At 35.0% G+C, this 16,259-nt stretch overlaps 1 protein-coding gene across 1 annotated transcript; it reads right to left on the bottom strand.

Annotated features, from left to right (window-relative positions):
* Positions 1-160: 160 nt before the first annotated feature.
* Positions 161-15,348, bottom strand: LOC140152492 (E3 ubiquitin-protein ligase FANCL-like). Its single transcript, XM_072174823.1, has 13 exons — positions 15,205-15,348; positions 11,266-11,380; positions 10,469-10,527; positions 8,391-8,508; positions 7,176-7,282; positions 6,223-6,319; positions 5,670-5,738; positions 5,377-5,527; positions 4,978-5,061; positions 4,404-4,531; positions 2,781-2,897; positions 1,810-1,819; positions 161-1,580 (listed from the first exon to the last, which is right to left on the bottom strand). Coding segments are annotated over exons 1-13 (1,164 nt in total). The 5' UTR covers positions 15,207-15,348; the 3' UTR covers positions 161-1,473.
* Between the last annotated feature and the right edge of the window lie 911 nt (positions 15,349-16,259).

The raw sequence follows: 16,259 nt of genomic DNA, 5'->3' as shown, positions 1-16,259 counted from the left end.
AAGGACAAAAAATGTGTTTGTATGGAGTGAATTTTAATTTGATTTGTTGTACATGCAGTTTCTAAAATAGTATGAAGCACACAGAGGTTCTTGCATTGGGGCACTATATTAAATCCCTCATTATAATATTTAAATATCATGTGTACCATATTATTGTAGATGTTAATTTAGGTACATGTAGGCAATAGATAATATATATTCATACAAATTTCATTTGAATAAGGGAAATAAAATAGTGCTTCTGCAATGTTTTAAAGGCTAATTTTCCTTGAATCAATGTTTGTATATTGTAGAAATTTTGAATGAATAACATAATATTGAAACTATTATCAAACAAAAGTAGTACATGTTGTATTATATTTGTAAAGTGTTTTAGTTTTGTGTAAGAAATCAAGTGCTAAAGGAATCTTTTGTCATGAACACTTGACATAATAGGTAAATAAAGGGCACACAAGTTCTTAGTTTCCCCAAGACTTTTTAGATTAAGAAATTATAAGTTATTGGTAGCACATTTTGTTTGACACAAGTGGTCCCAATTTACAATGTCAAACATTGTGTTCAGTCACAATGGCTTCTTATGAAAGATATGCGTTCAGTTTTTAAAGTTGCAAACCATGCAGTAGGCCTGACCTATTTGCATGTTTATTGTTTTTTGTTTGTTTTATGAGAGTTCAATGGAAAAAACTGCATATTATATATAAAAGTGAATCTTGTACAACATGCAGTAAGAAAGGACAAACAACCATCATACTTTGCTAAAGTGCTTTTTATTAACTATAATACTGGGACAATGAGGAAAATGTGAGCTTTCTTCTGATTACCAAAAGCTCAGATTTGATGAGGTTAAATGGGGGATGATTGGTCTCCTTCTAAATATAAAAAACAGCCTCTTCTAAATACAAGTTTGGGTACATGGTTTCAATATCAATCTACAGATAAAGTCATTTGAAGTAGATCTGAGGCACCCAAAAGACCATTCATGAAAGTTTTTTGACATATCCCTTTATTTACAAACTTGTGAAAATCGAGCTTTCTGCAGTCTTCCCTGTAGCTTGCCTGCAGAGCTGATAAGACTCAATAAGACCAGACATCAGGTAAATCCATTCAAGAAATCAATGTCTTGTATCTTTGTTTTTGTTTGGCTTATAACTGGCAAAGACTCATAACATCCTGGATATAGAATCATTAGAATGACATGGTATACAGTTGGGCACAGCACCTATGCTAGTTGCACTTTGCATAATGTGCGACTGGTGTGTGCTTTAAATGTGAATTTATGCAACAAGTTGGGACTTTCTTGATGCGCAGTAACAAATGATTTTTGTCAATTGTAAGCCTAACAAAGTATACCTATAGGCTATATCAACACTGCTGGATTATGAGAAAAGTGTCTACTTGTTGAATTGATGTTATGTGGTTGGTCCGTATGATTTCTGTCAGCTTATACCACTACATAAAGTCCATGTACTATCTTCATGTGTCCATTTTCTTGACTGTGATTGGCTGGTTGCAATATGGGCATTCACCATATGTAGTGTTAAAACCATATTTGGACATCGTCTGATGACTGGATGGTAAGGCTCAGTAACCACTGGGAAAAGGAGAAAAGCAGATGATTAAGGGCTGGGGTATGAACGTTTGGACAGTATTTATTGTGGGACATCAGAGCACATCAGACATATCGAATTGCATTCTGAATATGAAGAATGTCATTCTGATATCAAATAATTTTGATTTTTGGAAATTCGCAATTTAATACACATTTTATGGCAAATCATTAAAAATTGATATTTTTGATATTTACGGTACTTGAAGTAAACTTTATAAATCTGATGATTTATACTTAAAGTGTATGTAGGTGGGATGAAAAGCCGACGATCAATTGAAAATTTTGACCTTTTCATTATTGAAGATATGGATTTTTTCCCCAAAACACCACAAAAAATTAGGTCTTTTGGGAAAAAAATCCATATCTTCAATATGAAAGGTCAAAATTTTCAATTGACCGTCGGCTTTTCCTCCCTGCTACATACACTTTAAGAATATGTCATTAGATTTATATAATTTACTTCAAGGACTGTTATATATCAAAAATTTGAAAAATATCAAATTTTTATAATTTGTCATAAAATTTGTATTATATTGTGATTTAAAAAAATGAAAATTATTTGATATCAGAAAGACATGCTTCAGTATTCAGAATGCAATTCGATAGGTCTGAGGTGCTCTCATGTCCCACAAAAAAATACTGTCATGACATAATAAACGCTCATTTTAGATCCCTTAAGAAAAATTATTAAAATGGTGTTGACAGCAGATAAGACATGTTACTACAAAAATTCTCTTTTATTGTAAAATCAAGAAATAATTTATAGGAAGACAGATATTGCATTATGTGCAAATTAAGAGTTGGGTTCTTATCATATATTTTTCCTGTTTTAGACATTTAACTAAAAAGCTGCATTGTACTTCTTAATATCAATTACATAAATCATATAGGAAATGAGTCAAGGAAGTCAATCATTGAATCATATTTGCATAGGCCTTGCGGTTCTAGAGTGAAGTCCAATAATGTATCAAAATGAAAGTTTTGGGCATTTCTCTCTCCCAAGAAAATCATGCACATGGGGCAGAAATTACACCCTTTGTATCAAAGGCTTGGGATCTCCCATTATAAAATCCATCTCACTCCTGTATGTCAACTTTATTTGTTTTAATATTTGAGAGCAAACACCACTATGTCATGCTCCCCACCGACCTGCCTTAAGCACTGTACTGACCTCATATAAGCATGCTTGATGAAATGGTTTATTGCACTGGGGGTTATCACATGCTTGGTCTGGTATGGCAGATTCTAATCGATATGTGTAACAAATTCCACACTCTTCACTCAGTTCCTGCAAAATGGAATATAATAATATTGTAATGTTTTCGATATTTAAATTTTAAATTGAAAGATCAACAATACATCACAATCTGTGGTTTGTGATGCCTTGCTGTAATAAACCCAGTAATTAATATGACACCCCTTAAGGTGGCTGTGTACTCTCAGATATGCATGTAGTAAAAGTGCAATAACTTTGTAATTATTCGCGCAAGATATATAAAAGTATACATTTTTATGAAGGCAAGACATCAATAAATCTTAATATAAATACAGATTTGGGGTAAAAACAACAATTATGAAGAAAATCACAAAAAGTGAGTTTTTGGCAATATTTGTTAGGTACATCATAACAAAAAACACTCTTTCCAAAATATTTTATTTTGTTTTTAGCTTAATCTTGAGGCTCCATTCCAAAAACGATTTTTTGATTTTTTTGATATTGGCCTTATTTTTGAGATATTGACCATATAAGGCATCAAATTGAACTTTTAAAATTCACAAACGCCTATTTGCACAAAATGATGCCTAAAATCATAAATAGACCAAAATATAAAAAAATGAGAAAACCGTTTCTTGAGTCGATCATGCTTTTTACGATGATCATATTTGCTTACCTATAGATGCTGTATTTATTGAGTTATCGTGTACCTAAATCGTCATTTTACCGAGAAAATGAATATTGAAATAATGGCCGTTGAAGTTTAAAGTGGTCACATTATGCACTTTCATCGAATCTTACAGGAGAATGCGGCAGTTTTCGTTTTTCTAACTTATATAACGTGAACATCGGGTAAATCCACAGCCCCTTGAGAAGTTTGAGCGAAATCCATTCATAACTTGATATTTAAAGCGGGGGAAAGAACTTGAAAAAACCCACATGTTATCAGCTAAAACGGAGCCATTTGACCGCTAGGTTTTTGTGAAATCAGTGCTTCCGCAGTGCTTCCATAAGATGCGCCCGGCGCATGTAGATAAGCGTTATGTATGCGTAGCGTATTTGTGCGTTAACAAATTGCGCGACATCAAGAACGCGAGCGCTGGTTATGCAGCGTGTACCCTGCTGGTACAACAAAGATTTTCTTTCCTTTTCAATTTCAAATACGAGTGGAATAGTGAAATCAAATCCTTAAAATATTGCAGTTGGAGTTTACAAATCTGGATTTTCATTCCTTGTATTTATAAAAAACATAACAAAGTACAAACTTATCAAAAAAACTCAATTTTGCGAAAGAAACCATGTCTAGAGTACACAGCCGCGTTAACTGGCATGCATCACATTCGCTCATCGATCTTGATCAGCAATATACCTTATGCTCCACTCCGACCCACTTAATACTGATTGAAAAGTAATCATTTTGTGTTGTTAATTTTCATGCTTTTAACAATTTTGCTTTTTTTGTAAATTTCACTTTTTCCAGATAATCAGTTTCACACAATCTTATTTCTCCAAGCTTAGAAAACTCAAAAAATGCACACTAAAAATGTGCACCTTTATACACACAACGAAGAAGCTGACCTGTTTTTGTGTTGATGATGGTGATGGAAACTCAACTTGTAAAACTTTCTGTAGGTTTGTCAATATTGAGCAGTCAGTATCCCATAGATGAAGGTTACTATGTAACTTTTCCTTTAGAGGTTTTACAACTGAGGAAGAAAACATAAAAAATCATAAAAATAAGATAAAGGTGGCACATATTGTAACATATGAAATGACCCCTTTTAATTTTGACCCGATCACTTACAAACAAAGAAAACCACTATTTAATACCAGCACACATGTCGTCAATGCATGTCACTCTGTCGATTGTGACTGTGGTCGGTCCTTTTAAATACCATTTACGTCTTATTAACATCGCTTTAAGCTTTAAATATGTGTTCAACAAGTATTTCCATCCTAATAATTAAATGACATACTTTGTTTTGTTTTTTCAAAATCTCAGATTTGTCACAGCTACTTCACCTAAAGCCTTGATTTTTGCAGGGCAAGTTAGTTTACCAAACAATACAATTTTGTGAACATCTCTCCATGGGGCACATACCAACAAACACACATAATACACACCCTCAGAGCAAGCTGTACATGTACTTACCATGATCTGCTCCTAGAAAGCGACACTCGGGTAGCATTCCTGGGTGTAGCGGATCAACAGTAACTTGAAGTGAACTGTTATTACCTGTATAAAGAGGAAACAACTGGATTAGTATTTTTTATTATTTTTTGTTTGTTTAAGAATCACTATAAGACTGAAAAAAAATTAATTTCATATCAAGTATATATGACTTGCGTTTCTTATGTTTGTATTTTTTGAATATATTATGATATATATGTATTCTATTATCTTACTTTCAAAATGTTTATCAACAGCATTGATAGCTAAGATCAATCTAACAACATTGCATAGCCATAAATCAAAGCAGCCTAAACTGTGCAGTCTCTGCAACATGAACATAATCACTTATTTATCACACAACATGTTGAATAGACTCACCTAATGCTATTCTTCTGATGGAATCTGATGGCATTGGTTTGTCAGGTTCTAGCACCCATGTTTGGTTGTCTATTTCTGACATACTCTGCCAGAATACCTTGTGTTTCTCTAAAGTGACCTGGAATTGCTGTAAGATATCCTTGAGTTTACCCTGAAATAGAGAAAATTAAAAATCAGGAAAGGTTATGATGCTATGTCATCTAAAAAGATTCAAAATGGGCACCATATATAAAATGAACAAATGTTAGCAACTTTTATCAAAAGTTCACTCTCAGACAGAAAGGTCTACCTACCTTTGATGACCACTGCAGCTCAAATGGCGTTGGCAATGACACAGAACATGCTGGAACTGCATCAGGATACTAGATAACAAGCAGAAAGACACAATTATCATTTGCTAGGTTGACCTAAGATTTATTTTGTCATTCTTAAAGTGCGCTTGATGCAGTGTATAGAGTAGGTACATGCATGTTGTGGAGAATTGACTATTTTGATTATAGCAAGCTAGTATAACTTGCCCCTTTCCAGTTGTAAATTGTAATTAAAATATCACCATAAGTCACACACGGTAAACCACATTTGAATGACCATATAAAGTTTGAAAAAAAAAATTTAATATCATATCCAGGCAAGTTGAAATACTAATCTTTGGACCAGTTTTGACTTGGCTACTATGCAATTTATTCAAAAGTTCAAAATAGTTGAGGGCAAGCCCTGCTGCTGTACCATGACTTCATTTAATTAGCCAGATAACATCATGATAATGAAAAATGTTGTTTTTCGTATGACGTTAATAATGTGTATAATTATATTAATATAAGTGAAGATTTTAAAGTAATACCACACCTGAGAATTCAAGTTGATAGTAATGTAATGTATTTTACCCAAACCATCTACGGCTGAAAACTGTAAACTCTCAAATGATGCATCAATTGATGAGAGCCTAGAAGAAAAAACAACACAGTAGTCATAACTAAACATATAAAGCCAATTAATACACACATTTTGCACCAAATCTGTTATTAGATAGGCATAAGTGTTCTCTCTGCAAGCTGACCATTTTCAGTGACCAACACAGAAAGGATAAATATCTCTGTGTATTCACAAAAGAGACTAATCCAAAACTTGTTTACTTAAACTTTAAATATACACCAATCTGACAGGCCATTACTGTGGTGTCCCTGATGTAAAACTGTGGTTTTCCCAAAGGCCGGGGGTTCCATCAAGTACTTGTTAGTGTGCTATACACCAATCCGAGAAGCGTTTACTGTATTTGGCCCTCTATTGACGGCAACACAGATGTACCAGAGCGGAGATTTAATTAAGTAATTCAATACTCATGATTGTGTATTGAATATCACTGTTGTGTACAATTCCCGGGTACAATACTATATAGCACAAAATAAATAATGGATGGAACCCCCGACCTCGGGACACCGCAGTTTTACATCGGGGACACCGCAGTAATGGCGAAGTCGGATAGGTGTATACAGAACAGTGATTTTCAATACACAATCATGAATTGGTTGAACAAATTAAATCTCCCGCACTGGTACATCCATGGATAGAGGGCCAAATAAAGTAAACACTTACATTGGCATTTGGCAATCAGTAGCCCTACTTCCATTAGACATCACAAATGGTGCCATGTCTAGCTTGGAGCTTGAGGTGGAAAATTGGTGCAGTTTTGGTTTCCACTTGTTCGATGTTTAAAATTTAGTGACATAAATCTAATTGAGAATGCCGGACTCATAGTGTGGCTACATTTGATATAAATTGGAAGATAAAACTCTACTTACCTATCCCAACCTATATCCTCAATCTCACTTATTAGTTTTGTGTACAATGCAGGAGACACGGTCTGTGCTGATGTACTTGTGACGTCTGATTTGGACATTGTTCTCTCCTTTTGATAAAAACAAACCAGTTAAAATGGGTGAAACAGGCTTTTTAAAGTAAACAAATATGGGAACAACACATTTTTTTTTAAATCACATGTAGTTGAGATGGATTTCTTACGAACATGGAGGCTCAAATACCTGGGAGCATCCCCCACACTTTTTATTACTCATTAAGGCATTAGAAACAAATTAGTTTGATCTTTCAATCAACCATTGATGCTTGGTTGATCCTTATTATTTATGAAATCAATTAATTGACAATTATCAATTGTGATATTGAAAAGTATAAATTTAGCATTAATTCTGATTAATTATTTGTTAGTTCCGTAACAAGCATCAAAGCAGCATCAACGGTCGATCCAAAGATCAAACAAATTTGTTTCTGGTGCCCAAGTTGTTATGAACACAGAAAATATATACATTTCTTGTATGTACTGTTCAAGTGTTAACTTTTGATATTTGAATGTAATACTTCAAATGACATACAAACCTATAATTATGTATAATAAAGTGCTGTTTCATTTAGATCACATTATGGACAATGTCCAACTACCATGGCATTGGTAGCAGTGTTGTGATACTGCAGCAGCAGCTGATAATGCATATAGATTATTTATAATCTTGTCATAGCTTATATGGTGTGAGAATTAAGCAGGCTCCTGAATATTGGTCCTATAAAGGAAGGAGAGCCTCAAATATAGTGGGGCCATGAAGGAGCGTCTATAAGCGACAATTCCTGTAGAAGTAGTGATTTAACAGGATTAATTAATTACCATAGCAATGGGTCAAAATTCATGATCTGAACTATAAACAGGCTGTACTCATCGCCTGTCGTGTTTATGTATGTGTGCAATCATAAATTGAACACAATACTGCTCTTTTCAAAGACATTAATTGTACAGGTGCGAGTGAAACGTACATGGACTCAGCATAATGTTTAATTTCTATAGAATTACGATCCAGGTCTTCATGCCTTTTCTTTGATAATCTATGGTGCGATGCAGATGTACAACTTACATCTAGTGCAGGGCAATACATTCAAAAATAATTTTGACCCATCACAATAATGGTAATTAATCCTGTTACATCACTACCTCTACAGCGCATACTTACCAGCAGTGTTTGTAGCTCTAGTAGAAATGTAGCCAGGTCTTTAGCACTTTGTAATCTCTGCATTATCACATGCTTGTATCTCTCTAGATGGTGATTTAATTTCCATTCACCAAACAACCTGATATAAAGAAGAAAGTATTGTCATGCAGCAATTTTCTTTTAATGTGATCAATGTAAATCAAAACAGGCAAGAACATCTTAATTTCTTTCATTTAATGCACCAAGTTCATATGATGCATTATGCACACCACAGTAAGAACTTGTTGATGAGCTGAAACTGTATAGAATACTGGACTTTAATGGGTTTTGACAGGTCTAAAGTTTGTGGTGCAGGGGGTGCAGCACTGCCACCAAAATCTACAAAAAAGAATATTCACAAACTTCATGTTTCTGAAACAAATCCATATGTGCATTATATTCTTGTTGCAAAATGACTAATGATATAATTTATAATATTAATGAAATGTCTTATGTCTAGGATACACCTGGCTCTCTTACGATGTAACTATAATATGGGGAGTTCCTAAAATTCAACTATATGGCCAATTTGTCAGATTTTTCCTCTGAAAACCTTTGCCCCTCAATGCCTGCCTCCCCATGGATAAAATGATGCTGTCACTATATGCACCACTAACTGAGATAAAATAAGGTTAATTTGAAGTCAAAAACAGGGCAAAAAAAGATGCAAATCACATCTCTCTATGCCACTGGATATTGTTCATATACAGATTATCTCTAGTTTTGAAGCATGAACACAGCTCAGCCTATGGGGCCTATACTAGTCACTTTCAGATGGTTGATGATAACTTGTTGATTACATCATACTTACAAACTTTGATGATTAGCTTATAGTTAGTGCTGTGTGGATGCAGTCGTGGTTAAATTATCAACAAGTTAACTTCAAGTTACTAACCATAAGATTTCTTATAGTTAAGACAAACTACGAGTGGTTGATGTTGAGAGTGCCTATGTGGACAAGCTTATCTTCAAAGGAAAAGCCTAATACAATTTCAGTCAAGTTTATTCTTGTCGAATATTATAAAATATTATTAGTAACAAATATCAGGAGAGTTCTCTGGTCATTTTAAGCCAAGCTAATGAGGTGAAATGAAAGAAAACTCACTTGGTAAGTATCTTAGCCACTTAACCATAGTGTTCTATGGGGGGGGGGGTTAAAGTCATAATTAGGCATATGACTTTAATTACTCAAACTTGCGCTCTACGACTCACTACGACTTCGAGAAAAACACCATAAATAATTACCTGAAATTATGGTCTCACAACCAAAGCAAATTTAAAAAAAAATAGATCAGAGTGGAGCAGTGGAGAAGTAGATGCACTGTTTGCTGTAAGGTACCGTCTGGACGTTCATCGTTGATAAGAGGATTCAAAGTTATCATCAATGATTAGTTGCCATCGATGATAAGGCACTGTTAATTACTACATATAATGGAGTTCCTTGCTTACAGATAATCCATACCTACCTAGTATCCAATCTTGCTGATCATTATTCATTCTTAGTCAGTGGGAGTGGTCTAGTTCGTAGACACATTTCTGATTGGACAATCGCATGATTTGGGGTGCCGTCTATCATGCCGTGGACGATCCCACGTCATCATGCATCTTGATAATGCGTAACATGCGTGTAGAGGGGCACGTATGTATCGCGCTGGATCGTAGACTAGTGCGGAATACGCGATTCGTTCGTAGTACGCGACGCGCTAGTAGTACGTGCAACAGAATACGTGAAGTTGTAAACAAGTTTCGTTCATTTTATAATGAGGGGAATTTTTATGACAGTAACTTAGTTTTTGCTTAAAAAAATTGTTTACAGTTATTAAAATAATATTTAACTGACTAAGAATGAGAATAAGCGATAGGAATTTTTATTTTGCCTATCCTCTACCTATGATAGGCGACAGGCAGGTCCAATATTTTTATCTAAGTGGATACGCCGCTGCGCCGGCATCCACTACTCAAAATATTGGACCTGCCTGTCAAATCTATCACATGGTAGAGGATAGGCAAAATAAAAATTCTATCGCTTATTCTCTAATTGACATATATCTATATCCTACCTTGCATTTTGTAGCTTCCTGGTAGAGGGTAGTTCCAATCTCAACTGGTAATCTTCACCCTATATATAATAAAATTGCAAGGCTAGGATGAATGAAAACATTTATAAAGATGCGAGATGACAGAAGTTTTTTTTTATAAGTATCTAAAATTACGCACTATACTATATATTGGAAGAAGTAGAAGAAGACTGAAGAAGAAATCTGCAAAAAGTACATACATGTGAAAGTGAGATAGGAATATTATTAAACAATTTTGGAAAACTTCAATGATTTTACATCATCTGTGAATAAAATGATTGGTTGAATTTTCTGATGGAGTTTTTCTTTCCAAAAATAAGTAAATAAAATCAGCAGCCTCAAGTTGTCAAAAATATTCTGTATATGGTTGACAGGATATTAAGAAAGAAACTTCATATAACATCATGAGTGTTGTATACTGTATTCAGTGAGGTGAATTTTTCCCAGTCACTATTTTAATTAGTCCGACGAGTAGGACCTTTTTTTTCTTATTTACCAGACTATGTTCAGCTCAGACTATGACCACTATCTCATATGGTGCAAGAAAGACAAATCACAAAAGTCCAGTGACAGCGCTGCCCGATCGGGTGGGGCGGTTAGTGGACTTTCGCGGTTAATCTTTCTTGAGCAATCAGAGCCTGCATGAGCAATGATAAGTACTATAGTTGGTAACTGAGAAAAAAAACAGGCCCTATTCGTCGGACTAATTTTAATCAGAAACTTACAAAGTTATAAAATGCATGAATTATGAAATTTGTGTTAAAATTGTTGACACTTACGTGAACGGTTATAAATCCCTGCCAAATAGTTTGATGTAAGTCTAGTGGAACTAATGGGCAGACTGAAAATACATCACCAAGTGACAATTCCTTAGCTGCACACATCATCACCATCCTACAGTTGCAATAAATTGGGATTTGGAAAGGAAAAATGTTTCTAAAGATGAGTATATGCATGGTTGCCAATCATTTCAATCAGACCGCCTGTCGTAAGGTCAATTTACAGTCATTAGGACATTCTTATTTTCACTTTTTAGCTGAAGTTTATACTCACTGTTATTGCAAAATGGATTAAGGCAACCTAAATATATAATTTGATCATTAATAATTTCGTAATCAGTCTATAGCGCAGATATTCTTTGCTTGCAAACCAATGAAATATGTCGTAGGTTTCATTTATATAATAGAAAAAATGTGAATTTATTATAGTGCCCTTCAAGAATATCTGAATATGTACTCTATAGTCCATTATTCTTCCTTGAAGCAAGGCAGTAGCGACTGTGTGTGATACGTACACGCATGATCAAAAGCGGTGAGTACACTGTGTTACATTGTATGTACACCAGTACAACTGTGTGCATAACACAGAAGTGTTCAAGTGATTCCAACCATGCCAAGTCACTCGTGATTGGTTAGTATTTTAATTATTGCATCCAAGATTGTCCGTTTGCATTGTAGTTTGATATATGCCATATACAATCCCGGTTGGATCACTTACAACTGTTGGAAGCTTGTGTTCATGAAATTGAAATTTCTAGTATAGATTGGAATCATCTTCCAGTATAACCAGACAGGGTCTAATTCTGCATAAAACCGGGCAAAGTTATTTCTATAGATCTGCTGCGCATTCAAATTGCATTGTATTGCATCGTAATTTCATTTGTGCCTATGCTAATTATGTTTACACAACATGAACTCACGTGTTTTCAAGCAAATTCGCCGATAATAGGTGATCAAAAGCGATCGGAATGTTACAAAAGTACAGATCGCATTCAGCTTACTTCATATGAGATGATCTTTGGAAAAATACGGCATAATTTGTCTTGGTGTTTGCGGAATGCCATGCAGTAAAATATTAATACGTTGCTGCAATTCATGATTGACAACTAACAATCGGCGTGTCCTTCTTATCCTCCACTGTCAATTTCTTATCCACTCACTAATCCACACAAAAGCTTTGTGTTGATTACGTAATGTGTGGAGGCAAATTGCAATAAGTACAATGAAATAATGAGTAGGAAAAAAAAAAAAACAAATTTCTTCTTCATCTTACGTAACAGTATTGTTCTCCAAAAAAACCGGAAGCTTGTCGTTTGGAGCTCTAGCTGAAATACAGCAAGATAATGTAAGATAGTAAATGTAAACCTGTATTTTAGCTAGAGTATCTCGAGCTAAGTATAACCTTAACATGCAAGTAGCCAAGTACCCTATGGTACAGGTTGTCGTCTACATTTAGCTAGCTTTCCGGCTATGTTGCAATAATTGCATCCTCTAAAGTTTGTTTGGTTTATATAAGGCGGAAAAAACACAGTGTATTGTGATATAGAATGGCATACATACAGTTGTGCGCAATGCTTAACGCTAGTTGTGCATTGCGTGACTGGCGCACGCTTATGTGAATTTACGCGAGCGTGAGCTGGGACTTTATTGATGCACGCAGTACCAAAAGCCGAATAAACTTTAGTACTGCTATCCAAGACCAAGCTTATTTGTCTTTGGTCTGTAAATAATTTACAGAGTTATGATGCGCATCGAATGTATACTGGCATCAATGCAGAAATGATTTAATAACAGTCACGCCGATTGACTGATCATATTAAAGGAGTATTTCATGATCCTAGGCCTAGCATCCTCTTTTTATGACATTTTTCAGTACATATCCACGAAAAAAGCATATTCCCAAAATTTCAGTTGATTCCGATATTGCGTTTGCGAGTTATGCATGATTATGTGTATTACACTGCTCCATTGACAATACGTTGTAATTTCGTTCTGGTGCACCAGAACGAAATTCAAATTTCAAGATATCTTTGCTAAACGAATTCAATCTGCAAGAAATATTTTGTACATAAACATCATGTAGCCAGAGGTTTCCAGTGATATAAAAATCTCGACTTTTTTTGAGAAAAGTGGGGGGATGAGGCTGTGGATCACGAAATGCCCTTTTAAACCAGTAATCCAGTTATCACTAGTGCAGCGGACCCAGAACTCTAAATGAAGAATTACACTCGGTTTCAGAGAAGAGCAGCAGTCCCTTCCTCAGATTTACGCAAGTGCCATGTTAATGAGCAACATACAGTGACATACGCAGAGCTAACTTTGTCTGCGCCAACAAACGTTTTGATGTGAAATTGGCCAATCACTCAGATTTACTACCGCGTCTGTTGTTAATATTATTATGCCAATCAGAACCCCACTGCCGTGTAAACTTATATGCTGTTCACGCTCTCAAAATGTAAACAAGTGCCATTCTTCTTTGGCAGAAACTTTAATTCATGAATTTAATTCTTTTAATAGTTAAAAGGGCATTTTGTGATCCACAGCCTCATCCCCCCACTTTTCTAAAAAAGAGTTGATTTTTATACCACTGGCTACGTCTGGCTACATAATGTTTAGCCTATGTACCAAAAATTTCTTGCAGATTTATTCGTTTAGCAAAAATATCGCCAAATTTGAATTCGTGCATATCTACTGAAAAATGTCATAAAAGGAAGATGCTATAATCAAATGCAGCAAACCTTTGATGAGCGCGACTAACGCGATATTGTGCAAATTCGGAGCTAACAACGGGTACCGCGCACAGTTCATTCATAAATTTCCACTCGGCAACAGCATATTGCCTCAGCAGCCAATCAGAGACAAGTGCGTCCAATGCAGTAAATACGCGATGTATACTTAAAATATGCGCTCATCAACGAAGGTTTACTGCATTTGATTATGTTTTCCAAGGTTCCTTTGACAGTGTTAACCATCGCGTACATACGAGCACGACGTCAAGCGTGTGCATTGGACCTTGTGCAAAATAATACACGCTGGACGGCTAGCAGTATAATACGCTTAATTTGTGAAAGGAAATCTGAATAACAGTATGAGTATTAGTTTGCTCGAGAAGTCTAGCCAAGAATTTGCTCACCGATAGCTTCACATTTTAGGCTAGAGACCAATGCATTTAAAATCTAGTCAGATTCACTAAAGCATGACACCGTGTAAAGCAATGGAAGTTGAAAAAGTAAACACAGCCGATTACGACAGGCGATCGCATCAAAAATGTTGCTAAAATTACACTTCAGCAAAATTTTAGACTGTCCAAAATAGCCAAATCTTGCTGAAGATACAGTGAGTTGACTAATCGAAATAACTTTCATCCAAATTTCAACATTAACAAAATAAATAACCTCCGGTGCAAAAAACTACACCGCTGTCCGACCGAAAAACCATAGCAAAGCACTCTAGCATCGAAGGCGTAACTATCTTGTGCAAATTCGAAGCTAGAGTTCTCGAGTAAAGTATTTAGTTATTTTTTAGGATCACAAAATCCTCCTTTAAGCCAGTTCCAAGAATTGAAACTCCCCGCTCTGACGGGGAGTTCCAACAGGTGCTGTGTATGTGTTTGTATGTGTTTAATGTGCATTCACATACACACTACTACTTAGCCGTCGGTACGAAGAAATCGTTGCTCCAAAAATGAAGTTGCAAATTACACATTTGTAATCATTTTTCACCACAAAATATGATATGAAAACACAGGTGAGCAATGTAGGAATATATGGAGAGGTGAAACAGGTTGTTAATTATTGTCAATATTAATATTTTGCGACATTTATAATGAAAATATTTAACACTCTAGCCACCCTATGGCACCTTCTACAACTTGAGAACAAGTCCTCAAACGTTCGAAATTTGTAGTTACTACAACTGCCTTTTTAAGTTTAAGCTTACATAATAAAAACATTGTCATGATTGTACTATTTCATGTCATGTCATGTTCATCTTTACAAGTCATGTCTGCGACTAGAGAAAACCAGACACTCCTTGAAAATATATGTCATGAAAATTGTTAATTAATTGTCTACAACCAGCATAAAAAACACTCAAACCATTGATTTGAACTTCGAAAGTCGAAACTTGAAACCCCGCGAACTTGTTAAATACAGCCGGTGTCCATACTGAGGGGCGCACACCACTAATTAAAAATATACGGTAAATAAATATTGGCGGACGCGACGTGACGTGATAGAAAATAACAATAAATGAAGGTAAAATGTTTTTGCTTTAGTGTGCTTCTTGATAATGTTTTACTTATTTATAGCAGATTCATAGTTCCAAGTGTAAAATAAGTGATCATTATTATACAGTGTAATATGTTTACATAAAATACATTCATGGAATCATGCATTACATTTACATGATTTACTTGCAGCTACATAACGCAACCTTGTGCATGTCTTCCAAATTCTGCAACTTCATGAACTGTCTTAGCACTGTATCTGTTTTTTGGCAAGCTTAAACCATGGAGGTGTATAAATTTTATTTATATACCTCCATGCTTAAACTTAAATTAAAAGTTTCTTCTTAGGAGACAAGCTTTAAACTATTAAGCAAAAATATCCAACAAGCTAAAAATGATTTTGTACCCGTTTTTAGCAAGCTAAAACCAATGTTTGAAAAGAAGCTTAAATTTTTTTTCCCCTAACTAAGCATTTATGTAAACTTTTTTTAAAAATCATCAAAAAAATCTATACAAATGCAGTGACCTACCTAACATTACTAATCTATGTTTCCGATGATATCCAAGAAGCTAAAATATTGTGAAAGAGGGCAGGGCTTTGAGTAATGAGGGAGATTACGGGGTAAAATACATCACGTTTTTCGAGAAATTCGCCATCTTGAATAAATGCAGATTTGCATCACGCAGTAAAACGAAGTCAAACGCGCTTGAAAATGCATGATACGCTAGCGTAAATTACCGTCAAAACGAGCGTACATCAAGCGCT

The sequence above is a fragment of the Amphiura filiformis genome, chromosome 5 (genome assembly GCF_039555335.1).
Source record: "Amphiura filiformis chromosome 5, Afil_fr2py, whole genome shotgun sequence".
NCBI classification, from domain to species: Eukaryota; Metazoa; Echinodermata; class Ophiuroidea; order Amphilepidida; family Amphiuridae; genus Amphiura; species Amphiura filiformis.
This window is presented reverse-complemented; position numbering and strand designations above follow the sequence as displayed.

What these genes read in the sequence shown, in the direction of transcription:
- LOC140152492 (XM_072174823.1), bottom strand. An exon ending in TAGAGCTACAAACACTGCTG is followed by an intron (nt 7,283 to 8,390) that starts GTAAGTATGCGC and finishes TTTTATCAAAAG; the next exon opens with GAGAGAACAATGTCCAAATC. An exon ending in AGCTGCAGTGGTCATCAAAG is followed by an intron (nt 5,528 to 5,669) that starts GTAGGTAGACCT and finishes TCTCTATTTCAG; the next exon opens with GGTAAACTCAAGGATATCTT.